At 39.6% G+C, this 12,914-nt stretch overlaps 1 protein-coding gene across 1 annotated transcript in view; it reads left to right on the forward strand.

The window, feature by feature from the left end:
• The window catches only part of GRIA3 (glutamate ionotropic receptor AMPA type subunit 3), a 163,153-nt gene that overhangs the window by 8,581 nt on the left and 141,658 nt on the right, over positions 1-12,914 (forward strand). The window contains exon 3 of the mRNA XM_026848517.1: positions 363-530. Within this exon, the coding sequence (XP_026704318.1) occupies positions 383-530 (148 nt within the window). The 5' untranslated portion in view covers positions 363-382. The remainder of the gene's footprint in view (positions 1-362; positions 531-12,914) is intronic.

Raw genomic sequence — 12,914 nt, forward strand, 5'->3', positions numbered from 1 at the left:
CCGCTGGCCAGGGCGGGGGAGCTCCGCAGGGGCGTCCTGCGGACGGGCGGGGGCCGGGGGCCGCCGCGCTTCCCCGAGGGAGAGCCTGCCATCGGGCAGCGGCCCGCTCGCGGGGGCACCTGCGGCCCCCGGTGAGTCCGCGGCGCTGAGGGGCACCGGGCTGGGATGTCTGGCTCCGGAGCCGGACCCCGGACTCGGCGTGTGTAGTTCGTGTGGGCGCTCCGACACAATTAGGCGCTCGGGCTCAGCCCGCTCTTGTTCGTTCTTTCCGGAGATGTGCGGTACGCCAATGCAACTCGCTGCCACCGTTCCTCCTCCGAATTCATTCTGAAATACCTTTTCCCTTTCTTTCTTTTTTTTCTCCATCCTAGGTGGACTTTTCATGAGGAACACTGTTCAGGAGCACAGTGCGTTTCGATTTGCTGTGCAGTTATACAACACAAACCAAAATACCACAGAAAAGCCCTTCCATTTGAACTATCATGTAGATCACTTGGATTCTTCCAACAGCTTTTCAGTGACAAATGCTTGTAAGTAAACACGTTCCTTTAAAAAAAATATTTGTTATCTATCCTTACATTCAGTTTCTTCCTGGTAGCTTAGATTACTTGTTCATAGAATGTAGTGCAACAAATGTGTGTACTGACATGAGGGTTTCGTAGATTTGCAGCATTATATGCTTGAATAATACCTTAGGGAAAGTTCTCTCACCAGTTTTTTTTCACCCCTTTAGTTCTGTTTTCCAGAAAAACAACCATGTTATTTATATAGCAGCATTGTGTATCTGTGATCAGTGAATTGCCGCTGAAGCAACATCCCTTTCCTGTTGAGGCTACAACATAGCCATGTGAAACAACAAAATTTTCAGATAACACCATGTAGGAATAAAACAGAAACACCTGTTTACATGTGACTTTGAGGGGACAAAGCTAGAGGGGCTTATTTGCCTCCTCTGCCTTGAAACACTGGGTTGTGTTCCTACAGTGAAAGTCCTGTTAAAAGCTGAGGAGACTGTAAACTGGTAATGCCGTTAGAGCTGAGGGGAGAGAAAATGGAATCAGAACGCTTAGCGTTATGAGAAATAGCTCTGCACAATCAGCGCACATGTATCATTTGAACCTCTATTAACTGAAGAAGCAAGATAGAACTTTGAGTAGTGTTAATGTGGTGTTAAAATGCAAAATCTCTTTCCGAAAGACTGGTGCGTGATGTGCATTTAAAAAGATACTCCTTTACCAATAGTAATTCCTGAATATCTTTTACTCAGGTGTACAACTTCAGGTTGATACAGTTTTTATTGTAAATCTCTGAAAATGAATGGAATCTTCTTGTGAGGTAGTTGAATGCACTTTGCAATATACGGAAATATGTTTGTACACAATCTAAAGGACCTCTGAATGCAAGGTACTGACTTTGTGTTATGAGCAGGAATCCTGTTCATATACTCACAGTATAAAATATTCTAAGAGGAAGCATAGTACAAAACCAATGAAGTTTTGGAATACAGAAAACTAGTATTTCTTGCTTTAAAACAATTTGAATATCTTATTTTTCAAATTTTCTTTCTGTTGAGGATAGAATAGTTCTTATATTCCTATCCCACGCTGTATAGTCGAAAGGCTGGACAAGTAGTATTTTATTCTCCTGGGATTTGAAGTATTTTCTGAGAAAGTTGATGGTTGGAAAATATACAATAAGAAAATATTTGGAAAAATTTTTGGGTTGATATTCTAACATATCCCCCATGTGACTGCTTCTTGCTAGTGCAGTGTTACTCTTTTTAAAGGGCTTTGAGTTATGATCTTTAAAACTTTTGCAGGGGGATTAATTATGTAATATCCAATAAAAATAGTTGGAAAAAAGTGGTGAATAAAAGCATGTCTGTACTTTGCATTTTATTTTACTATTCCTACCCAGCCTTAACAGCTCTTCCAACAAACATCAGGCTATTAATCCTTAATCAGTGTAATCCCTTCAAAAGGCTGTGTCTCAAACATAGTTTCCTAAATATCAATTATATGGATTTAAACTAAATACATTAAACTGCTTGGGTGATTAATTATTAATTTTTCAAAAAGTTCTACCAACACTTCTTTAAAGATCCCACCAAGACAAGTGAACCACACACTTATTCAGGGGCAGTTAACATACTTTTCATCTTCTGACATCTAATGATTTTTGTCATTGCTTAGTGAAAGCTGTGGCAATTCCAGTAAGATGAGATGGTTTTCTGTAGTATAGGGCTGTATGTTCCAACTATTACCAGTGTAATAAAATTTGGAAAACTTAACTCTCTGGAGAAACTACAGACCAAAGAATACCAACCTACAGTAGCCTATTTAAACATAGAAGATGTGAAAAAAGAAACAGAAGAAAGAAAATGAAAAGGTGACCTTGTCCATAGCTGTGTCAACAATCTGGTCATATTGTTGGTAGGAAAAGAATATGGTGAGTCCAAATCACCAGTCATACAGGTCTCAGTAACTCGAAGAAAAGAAAAAAAAAAAAAAAACCCAAAAAACAGTCGCTCATTTTGGATCTGGAAACAGTTATCTTTGAAAGTCAGAATGCTCATACCTATCCATGCATTAGGATGAGCTAATAGCTCCTCATGCTACCTGGCTAAGGAGTAAAACATTCTGGCCTAAGTACCCTTAATCACATCTTCACTTCCCAGTGGAGTGGCAGATAATTTCAGGGTGGTGCCGTATTCACGAAGGAATTCTTTCCACAACATTTTTACTTCTCTTGGAGATAAGCATAAATCGTCTCTAGTGCTGTCACACAGCCCTTTGATCAATATTTGCAATTGGCAGGGATCCATAGGAGAGAAACCTGCAGTGACTCTGATTGCCTTCACTGGAGAGGGAGGCTGTGACTGATTTTGTGGTGGGATAGGCAAAGGAACTGAAGGGAAATCAGAGAAAGTAGCATGTGTGGCTTAAGCCTCATGCCTGTACTAGTCAGCATCCATAAAATAATACTTTTCATTCCTGTTTGATTTATATGATGGTGACTGTAGTAAGTGTGTGTGTGCAGGAATTGAGGGGGGCTCTGCTCAGGAAAGACTTATGTTCTTACTGTACAGCTGCACATCCTGCTTGGTGCAATCTGGTGCATTCTAGAGGCAGGAGGAAAAAAAATAAAAATCTCTTCTGAAGTATCCTCAGGAGCCAGAGATAAAAAGCCCACCTCTGGTAGGGCTGATCTGGCAATATCCCAACATGGGAACAAACTTCTTTGGAAGCAGAAGAAAATTCCTGCCCTAAGCCCCTCCTTCTCATTCCTTTTTCAGTTAAATGATGCATAATCCGATTTATGTACATGTATTCCCTGCTTCACTGCTAGCACCGAGTCCCTCTCTGTATTTAATTTACACACATGCATACAGCATTCATCCACTCTGTATTTATCTGCCCACCTATTTTTTTAGCTGCATGATATCTTAACAGAGAGCAAATGCAAACACAGATGAAAATTCTAGTGTGTTTAAAGGTGAATTGAAGTTTATCAGTTGGCTCTGGGGGGATTTATTACATTAAAATATACAGCTTTTTGCCATCAGAAAAAACATAAAGGAAGTTAACTTGACCTGTGAATGAATAAAATCAAGTAGAACATGAATTTTCTTCAAAAATGCTCACGTAGGGAGTGAGCTGTCTTTTTCAGAGTAATATGAATATAGCAACTCAAATGTATAAAGTAATCACTGAAGCGTCTTCATGCTTTTCTTATAACTTCTGATGAAGGATGTTAGTATTAATGTTGAATTATGTGTGCAGTTCTGTAGATCATATTCCCTAGAAGTAACCGGCGTATGTCTTTCTGCTCTGCACTTGTAGTGCACTATACTAACACTGCTCTAGCCTCTGCAGTGTCAGCTCATTAGCACACAGATCTCATATTCCCTCTCTGCACTGTCATTGCAAAAAATTGCTGTTGTACACCTTTACAGCCAACAAATGGCCACTTGTGTTATGTATGACTTTCAAGAAATGTTTAGAAAAGTAAACTCAACCTTATATATAGTCCCCATGGAATTTCTCAAAAGAAAGCATTAGTTTTCATTAAAATCTGTTGATCATGTAATGATAGTGGTACGATGTGTACGGGTGAAAGGGGCTGTGATTGCAGAATCTAATTAATCTACAGGCAGATTCCCTCTCTCGGCTAAACCTAGCCTATCGGCTGCAAATTCTTGTCCTGTTTATTTTCTCAGTGATTTCTAATATATCGTCTGAACAGAGAAGGCTTTTTATATTTTACCAAATGTTGATGTGTAGTGTTTTTTCTACAGGCACTCATTCTTTAAGAGACAAAAAAAGGAGGGAAGATACAGTGACATGCTTACTTTAAGTTGCTAAAATCCTGTAAGTGCTTATATGGACACTTTACCGAAGGGGTCTGATTTCAGACTTCCTTAGAAAATTTTGCTTTAGCATCATTGCAGTCCTTGGGTTTAATCTTTAAAATTCAGCTTGAAAGATTTTAATGGAAAAAGTGTCTGTTTGTTGTTGTGAGAACGTTGCAGAAAATGATACCACAGGGCTAGCAGCAGACAGTTTTTCCAGTGTAACTGTATTGCTCCCTTTCCCAAAGCACAGGTGCATATATATGTGCTCACATGCATACTCACACGCGCACACACACGCACTTTTTCCTTAGGTGCTGCTCAGCATTTCTTTTTGCCAGTGGGCAGATAATTTGCTTCCCTTGCATCTGTGTACTCTTTGGCCAGCTGGCAAAGGACACTGATGCTGAAAGTGGTCAGCTCCCTTCTGCCAAAAGCATAAGCATGTCTCGCTGAAAGTCTTGCCAAGTTTGGGCCATGTACTGGTGGTTTTGTGTGAGTAGAGACCACAGGGTAGGTGTCTTGCTCTCCTGATAAGGCATGCACTGTTGTTTCTCCCATCATTCTGTGGTAAAACACCTGGAAATGTGCCTTCTATACAAGTCTACTCATTATCAATCCTTGAAAATACCTTTTACGCTGTGGAACGTGCTCGAGTATTGTATGTTACTACTGTGTGACAAAGCAAATCAGCTGGCTTTAGTTTAGGGGTCAGAGCTTTTGCAGTATTGGGCTAGGTCAAAAGGTGGTGTGTTCCAGTTAAAGTTTGTTTCCACTTCATGGCAAAGCAGATGATTTGCCATTAAACTTAACGTGATCTCAGTGTTAGCAGAAGAAACCGTACTACTTTCAAGTATGTTATATTATTTCTTAGATTAATCTTAAAATGACTGTACTTTCTCTCCTCCTGTGCTGCATACATAGCATTGACGTGCTGTTTAGATGTTAGGATTGCATGTAACTTGCACTGTACAGATGGAAAAAAATTCATACATGAATGGACACTTCTTTGAGAAACTCTGAATTCACCAAATGAATAAAGAGTAAAGCACAATGAAGAGCACCGTTTACTTGTTCAGTTTCGGAAATATTTTGAGCAGATGCAGAGATGAAATGCTTCACTTTTCTTATATAGCACTGGGCCTGGAGGACCCATGAGACTATTGGCATGGGTTGGAATGCTGCTGATTAACTGCACATTTCAATAAAATGTGTAACAGCTGTAGTTTATCTCTGGGAGGAAATGGAGATGCCATGATGGGAAACAAGCATGTGACAGTAGCTTTTAACAACAACACAAAAACCACAGTTTTGTTGAAGGCTGATTTGGGAGCTTGTCCAAGAGGCACAGAAACAGTGGGTTTCTTTCCTCTGGGTTCACTGTGTTCAGTGTCTGGGAGGTGGGAGGCCGTCCTACTGCTAGTGTAGGACTGTTATGCAAGAAGGTGTGAAATGAGGGAGCTGATGTATCTTCAATAGTTCTTTGTTGTCACAATCCAGTGATATAACATTTTTCCATTTAAAGTACATATTTTGTCATTACCGATTTTGGAATGCTAATTTTGATTTAGTTAGGCATCCTTAAAATGTTTTGGAATATGTTATTTTTAAAGTAGCAACAGTTTGGTTTCATAGTTCAATTTCAAACCAAGCCAAACCATATAATCGAAAACTTGTGTTCATTTATTTTGAGAAAGATGCTTATGTTGAATTCGTATTTGGCAGTTGAGTTACATCCTAAGATCAGTACTTCCTATGCTGCTGTAAAGTATAGATTACTGGAAGGCCATGGCCTCCTTTCCAAGGGAGCTCATAAGGCAGCCTAAAAAACTCTATACCTATTGTTGTAAGGTGTACAGGGGCTTGTACCTCAACTGGAACAATGTGGCGATCTAAAAATAGAAATATGAAAATGATTGATCTAGATCAAATGAGATTCTGTGAAACCATGTGATGATCACCGCAGTGAAGCAATTTCCAGATTTCATCCATGGGGATTCTTTTTCTTCTAAATGTATATGTGTTACATTTCCTGGCAGAGGCATGCTTCCCTCTATTGTATCACCTGCTGTATATTATTGTTGAACTTCAGAGTATCAGATGCCCTAGAAACCTCAAACTTGAAAAGATCTTGGAGTTTTTCATGTACATCTGGTGAAGACTCCAAAGTAGACGCTCATGTTTGGCTGTTTGTAGTCGTTGCCGTCTGGACACTGTCAGGCAGCTTCACACTATGTACTCTGGCCTGGCTCTGTTGGGGAGTTTGGAGATATTTCTATAGCACCAGATACGTAGAGTTCATTTATCAGCGTATAGCTATATGTGAAACATTCAAAGGCAGTGTGTGCCTTTTTAGTTGATCTCACCAAGATGTAACTATTAGGGGTAAAACTACCACATATATACACAGAGCAAGAGAGAAACGGGTGGTAAGGTTTCTGTGTAAAGAGGAAGAGTGAATATAGGAAGGAGTTATGTCAATCCATGTAGCAGTTGTTCCTATGTAACCTCCTCATGGTGTCTGAGGCGCTGGACCCATTTTATCATCTTAACTGCTTCTAAAATAGCGAGTGGCAATGTTTAGCCCTCACATGCACTGCACAGGAGAAGCTCTTACACATGAGGATCAACGCAGGGACACCGCACTGCGGATGACTTGCCTAGGCACTTGTAAAAAGGGTGAATTGCTCTCCTAGAGTTGGATAATAGCCCAGGTGAGCACTCTTCCGCTGAAATGGAGTGACCTATCTGGTCACTTGTATGTAATTATTTTGCTAGAGTATTTGGACGTTTCAGATATGCTGGAAGTTTTTCGTTTTTTTTCAAACACAATTTACAACACGTTGACTTTCAGACCACTTGTAAGTTCTACAATTGCCTTTGGATACTTGGTCCTGCCCTTGTGTTGGGCTTGTATTTGTTGGAGTTTATTCAAATATGATGTTTGAAATTCTGATCAAAAATTTTAAAAAATAAATGCAGGGCAGCATGGTGACTTCACTGTCTTGAGTTCTTTTTAATAGAATTGTGTTTAAAATGATATGTAGCTATCACAGAAGAGTATTATCTACCCTCTGATGATATACAGTCCATGCATACTTACTTCATTCCATGTATACTTTGTTATTTTCACACCTCTTTCTCCTGGAGTGGTGTGTGTAAAGGTGCTGATTTCCCTATCACTAGTTTTGCCATATGCAAACATTAAGCATTTGGGCCCAGCCCGTGTGATAAAGGGACTAAACATGGGAAATTATGGAGTCATCTGATGGCTCTTATCATGATTTGGAGTATATCAAATTGTACTTTTGGTAGCACGGTTTTGCTGTCTCTTGTACAAGGGTGGTATGATTTGCCTGTACCAGACAGGAATTGCAGGGCTATTTGCAGTGAAAAACTTGGAGAACTTTGGCTAACAGTGCCTTTTTCATTTTATTGAGTACTTCTTCCACTTCCCTTCCTAAAGAAAACCAACCCCACAAACTAAAAAACCCACACCAAAACCCAGCCTACTCTTCATGCTTCTGAAATATAAATTGAAATTATCACTTATTAATTTGCTGTCCTTGCCAGAAGACGACATGCATCCCCACTGATGGACCTAGGAGAACATGTGTCGCCGCTGTACAGCAAGCCAGTCTATCACTTGACGAAGGAGAAATTTTCAACTCTTTACCTGAAACAAGCAAGCTTAATATTGGAAGGTTCTTTGTCTTCTAGACACCCTGGATCTTTGGTTCAAGTATGGTTCATACTTCTACAGCACATGTGCCCAGTTCTTGCCTACCTGACCCACACTCAGGCTGCTTATTTGAGTGGTGGGAGAAAGAACTGTCTTTACTAGAAGCGGTGTTGCTGGTTGATTTCTCCCAGTGAGGTCTGTAGAACGTGCTGTAATCAGTATCTCACAGCTGCCAGCTTTTCCAGGAGATGTGTAGCAGTGCGTTTCAGGGGTTGGTGCCTGATTTCTTTGACTTCCATTTCAGAGATAGAAATGGATTTCAGGGTCTGAGATACATGGCTGCAGCCCACTTAGTGAACATGGATCAGATTTTGTGAATCACAGGGTTGCTGCATCGTGGCACACATCTTGATTGGTCTTTGTACCCTGCTGTGTATGCTAAATTCCTTAAAACTTTTTGGTGATTGTCACTGTTGTGGTTTGGGTATTTCTTCTGAGGGGGAGGTGCAGGGTGAGAGATGGCTGGAGGAGAAATGGTAATTGATAAGTATTTTCAGGTGTTGAACTTTTCATAGTCTTCTCTATAGGAGAACATGGTAAGACATTGTTTTTTTATCGATTACAGGGGTTTTGTCATCTTCGGCTTTACCACTTGTGTCATTAAGTTTGGATTCTAATGAAGTCTGGTGGTCAGAAAACTCAAGTTCATGTGCATTCTTTTTTTCCCAGCAGTTAGATGAGAGCTAATTAGTGTCCATTGATTTGCAAGGGACTGACCCAGGGTCTAACCCTGCATTGAATCGAAACTGTAGGGGGATTATAAATTGTCAAGCAAAGTTTAATGTACTCTACCATCTTTTTCCAAAGTGTTTGTGCAGTGGTCAGGTAGCATCTCCAGAGTGGATTCACCACCATCGTGGAGTATGTCAAAAGAAGTTGGACGTAAGGAAATGATGAATGAATGAGCAGACAGCATAGTATCTGCTGTCCTACTTTGAATTTCCTTTTTAAAACACTGGGTTTTGTGCGTATTCACTTAACTTCCTGATGAATATAAAATAGTAAGAGAAAAAAATATACATGATCATCCTATGACAGCTAAATCCTATTTGTTTCCTATTTCAGTCATGTTAGCAGAGCGATTCTCATGACTAATGGTAGTTTTCTTATATTTATACTGAATGCTTCAGCCAGCTCAGACTGAGTTCTTCCACAGAATCAGTATCCCACTGCTGTTCTGTGCATCTCAGAAATGGATTATATATCCCAGAACATCATGCTGCACGACTTCAAAAACACATACGATAGGAAGTGATGGGAGCTGTGTGACTTGCTAATCTTTCAGTTTGGATGTAGTTCCAAAACAGTTTTAAAGATTAGATTGGGATCAACCCAAAAATTAGAGAATTAAAAGCTTTTCAAATAGTTTCAGACTTCCAAAATTTGACTTGGTTTCAGTTGAAGCTATGTGTTTTGATTTGGCAATGATGATTTCTGTGTTTCGTACATTTTTCTTGACTGAAACAATTTGGTGAAGACTATCTGAGTTAGCAAGATGCTTCTGCAGACAAGAATCTGCCTTTTTCAATGTAAAAACACCTGTTCTGTCCAATTTTTATAATGACAGATAAAGATGTGGGAAAAAAAGTGTGTTTTGGAAGAAACTGTCTGCTTTTTTTAGGGTATATGGTTCAAGCTGCTTGTGATGGATTTTCTGAATATACAATTCTTGTCAGTTTATGTATAGCATGTCTTTCCACACCCTCTACAGGTAACTTACTTTACTACCTAGAGAAGCAGCAAGATAAGCCCCAAATGGATGAGACCAATTAACCTTCCCGAAGTTTTCTACCGCTCCAGTTTGGCACTCCAGGTGCAGAAGTTGCCTTATTTAAAGCCTGAACCAGTATAGCTTTACTACATGCAGAGTGTAGTAGATGTAGTGATGGTTTCTACAACCATAATGTCCTGTTTCAAAACCACACACAATGTGCTTTACTGCCAGTTGTTTTGTGCTCTGTAACACAAAAAGAAATTGCAAGCAGCGGTACTTAGTTGTGCATATCTGTGATAACCACTGGAACCTAAATGTTTTAGTGCTTTGTTGTGTTACTCTTAACAGAAATTTTAAAAAGCCTTTTTATATCCCATTAGATAAACAGGGTCAGACAAGGTACATCATGGAGTCATCCTCTAATCTGATTTACACCAGGGTAAATTTGGGGAGTTTGAAGGAGGGAAACCAGTAAACTGTAAAACCAGAATTGTCCTTCATGGAGTATTCCTGGCTTTAAGCCTCTGGATAAGTTAAGTGGGGGATGTGGGATTCCAGCCAATGGATTATTTGAGGGAGACTCGGAGCATCTTAATCAGTAGCATACCTCTCCTCCAGGACTTACCCAGGTTGTCCAGGCTCTTGACTTCAATGACTAACTGAATACACCCTTGTGTAGCGTTGCACATATTTCCTCTTAGAACTTTGGGAAATTTAACAAAATGTTCACGTTCAGCAGTAATAAGTGTCCCTTTATAAATGATGCTGGGTATCTCAGAAGTATCTGTAACAGACTGTGTAGAGCAGAATCTGCCAAGGAAAGATTTTGTTTTTCTGTTGAAACAAAATAGTGTAAATCAAATAGTCTCCAGTGGAAAGTGCTGACCTTGCTTTTAGCAGGAATCACTTACACCATCTCTACTTCAAGATTTTCTTTTTTGTTTCTTCCTTTCCCCCCATATATGTATTTTTGTAGCCGTGAACCTTTCACTCCTTTTCTCTCGCTCTGCTTCAGTTTATGGATTTTGCAATTCTTGTATGAATAGAGGCTGTGTAACATTAAAGACCATAGACTTCTGTGAAATTTAACTCATTGTGTCTCTTATGTTCTTGCATAAATAGTGATGGTTCTGGTTGAAAAACACAGCACCTTTTTCTGAGTTACTCTAGAGGTAATTCAAGAACAGATCTCTGGCTAAAACAGGGTCTTTTGGCTGAAGCATAAAGCTCAATATTTTAACCTATTTTCATCTGTAAAAACACTCTGTTATTTTTCATGAATAGTGAACCTATTCTGGGTAGTGATGCTGCTAACTTCTGCATCCTGGTCAGGTTCCAGCTTGGATCATTATCAACATAAATCAGTTATTCTCCTGGAAGCTTTATTCAGATAAATTATCTGCACTTCCTGTCTTAAATTCTTATTGTGTTGTTCTGCAGTGCTAGCCCCTGTTTCACATAAGATGCATCTGAGATTTGAGGCAATCTCTGCATACGCTGGAGGATACAATTTGATATTAAAGTATATTTTCCTTGAGGGCTTTTCTAAAGAGATTCTCTGCTTCCTTGGTAATGTCTGGAGATTCCCTGTGTTAATAAGAATTGTTTTGTTAATTGATTCCAGAATCTGCTGCTCTGGAATTGTCAGCTTTAATCAGGATCTTCACATGAATTTAAAAATGGCATCTTTCTGAACAAAATTGCAAGCAGGATTAATATGATTCCTCCTTTCTACTGTGTGCTGTCTAAAAGTGCTCATATCAGCTCTGTGTATTTCTTGTGTGTGCTGAGTTGAATTCAATCTATTGCAACATTTTCTGTAAGGGGATTAAAATCTTCTTGGAAATAACTTAATCAAAATCGATTATTAATTGTGTTTTCAAGAAGCCTGGGTGAAGCTATCTGTGAAATACGAATCTATCATTTCAGTTTCTCAGAAATTCAGCTGTGTAATTCAGTGCGTGTGGAGTACACTTACAAAAAGTAACGGAAAGCTCCAAAGACAGGAGACCTCCTTCCGCAAAATGGGTGTGGGAAGGGCAACAGCAGTTTAAGATTCTCCCCTGATATCCTGCCTGCCTTATTCCTGGATGAAAGATGCTACAGAAGTGTAACGCATTAAGATCAAACCTCCTGGATAATCAGGACTGTGACTTTGTTCTGCATGACAGAGAAAGGCCTGCGGTTCAGCCGCTGCTGACTGCCTTCTCTGCTGAGCCTGCCAGCAAAAGGGTCAATTAGTGCCAACTGCAGGAGTGCAGCTCCGTTACAAAGGCCTGTGTCCACTTAGAACTGTTCATTTAAGCTCTCATTATGGACTTTAGGTTAATAGCAGTGTATGCTGCTACTTAATCATTTACCTGAAACTGAGAGACTTTATTTTACCAGTATAGCCATCCTTCTACCCAGTTTGGGGTGGTTTTTTGTGACTGAGTCCAACTTCAAATCTCTGAGAAGTGTATCACATTGTGCTGTGATGATTACAGTTCAAGTGTATAGAGATTTATTGCCAATATAGAATAAAAAGTAATAACTTTAAAATTAATGATCAAAGTGATAAAGATCTGCAGTTTGATAAATTCACCCATTCTTAAAAGCTGACTTTTCTCTAGGAATGTCCTGCAGACCATTTTACTTTTAACAATATAATCAAGGCTTTAATTTTAAAACAGCCAGCAACTTTCTCTTTGCAAAGGCAAATTCCACAGTGCAGCCTGTCTTATCTCTCAGATGTGTAGAGGCACTGACTGGGTTGTGAGCTTCCTCTTTGCCCACTGGAAAGCGAGTGTTCTCTTTCTGAAGAAGTTGGTGCCATTAATCTTTTGGCTGTTGGCCATTATGCTAGAAAAATTCCACTGAAATGCTTTCTTGGTGTGGCTGGATGTGAGGCTTGTCCTTCATATTACACTAGGAATAAGCTTGTAAATTGGATAATGATACAACTTGAAGATTATTTTAATTGTCAGGATATAAATTTTCTGAGCAACAGGCTTTAGGACTGAAAAGTGATAGTCTATGGCTATAGATTCAACAATGTGACGTTTTAAACTTGGTCTAGCAGTGGTTTGGCTCCCTGGATGTAGGCAGTTGCTTCCTGCTCAGTAGTC

This window comes from Athene cunicularia (genome assembly GCF_003259725.1).
Source record: "Athene cunicularia isolate RWA chromosome 4 unlocalized genomic scaffold, athCun1 chr4_part3, whole genome shotgun sequence".
NCBI classification, from domain to species: domain Eukaryota; kingdom Metazoa; phylum Chordata; class Aves; order Strigiformes; family Strigidae; genus Athene; species Athene cunicularia.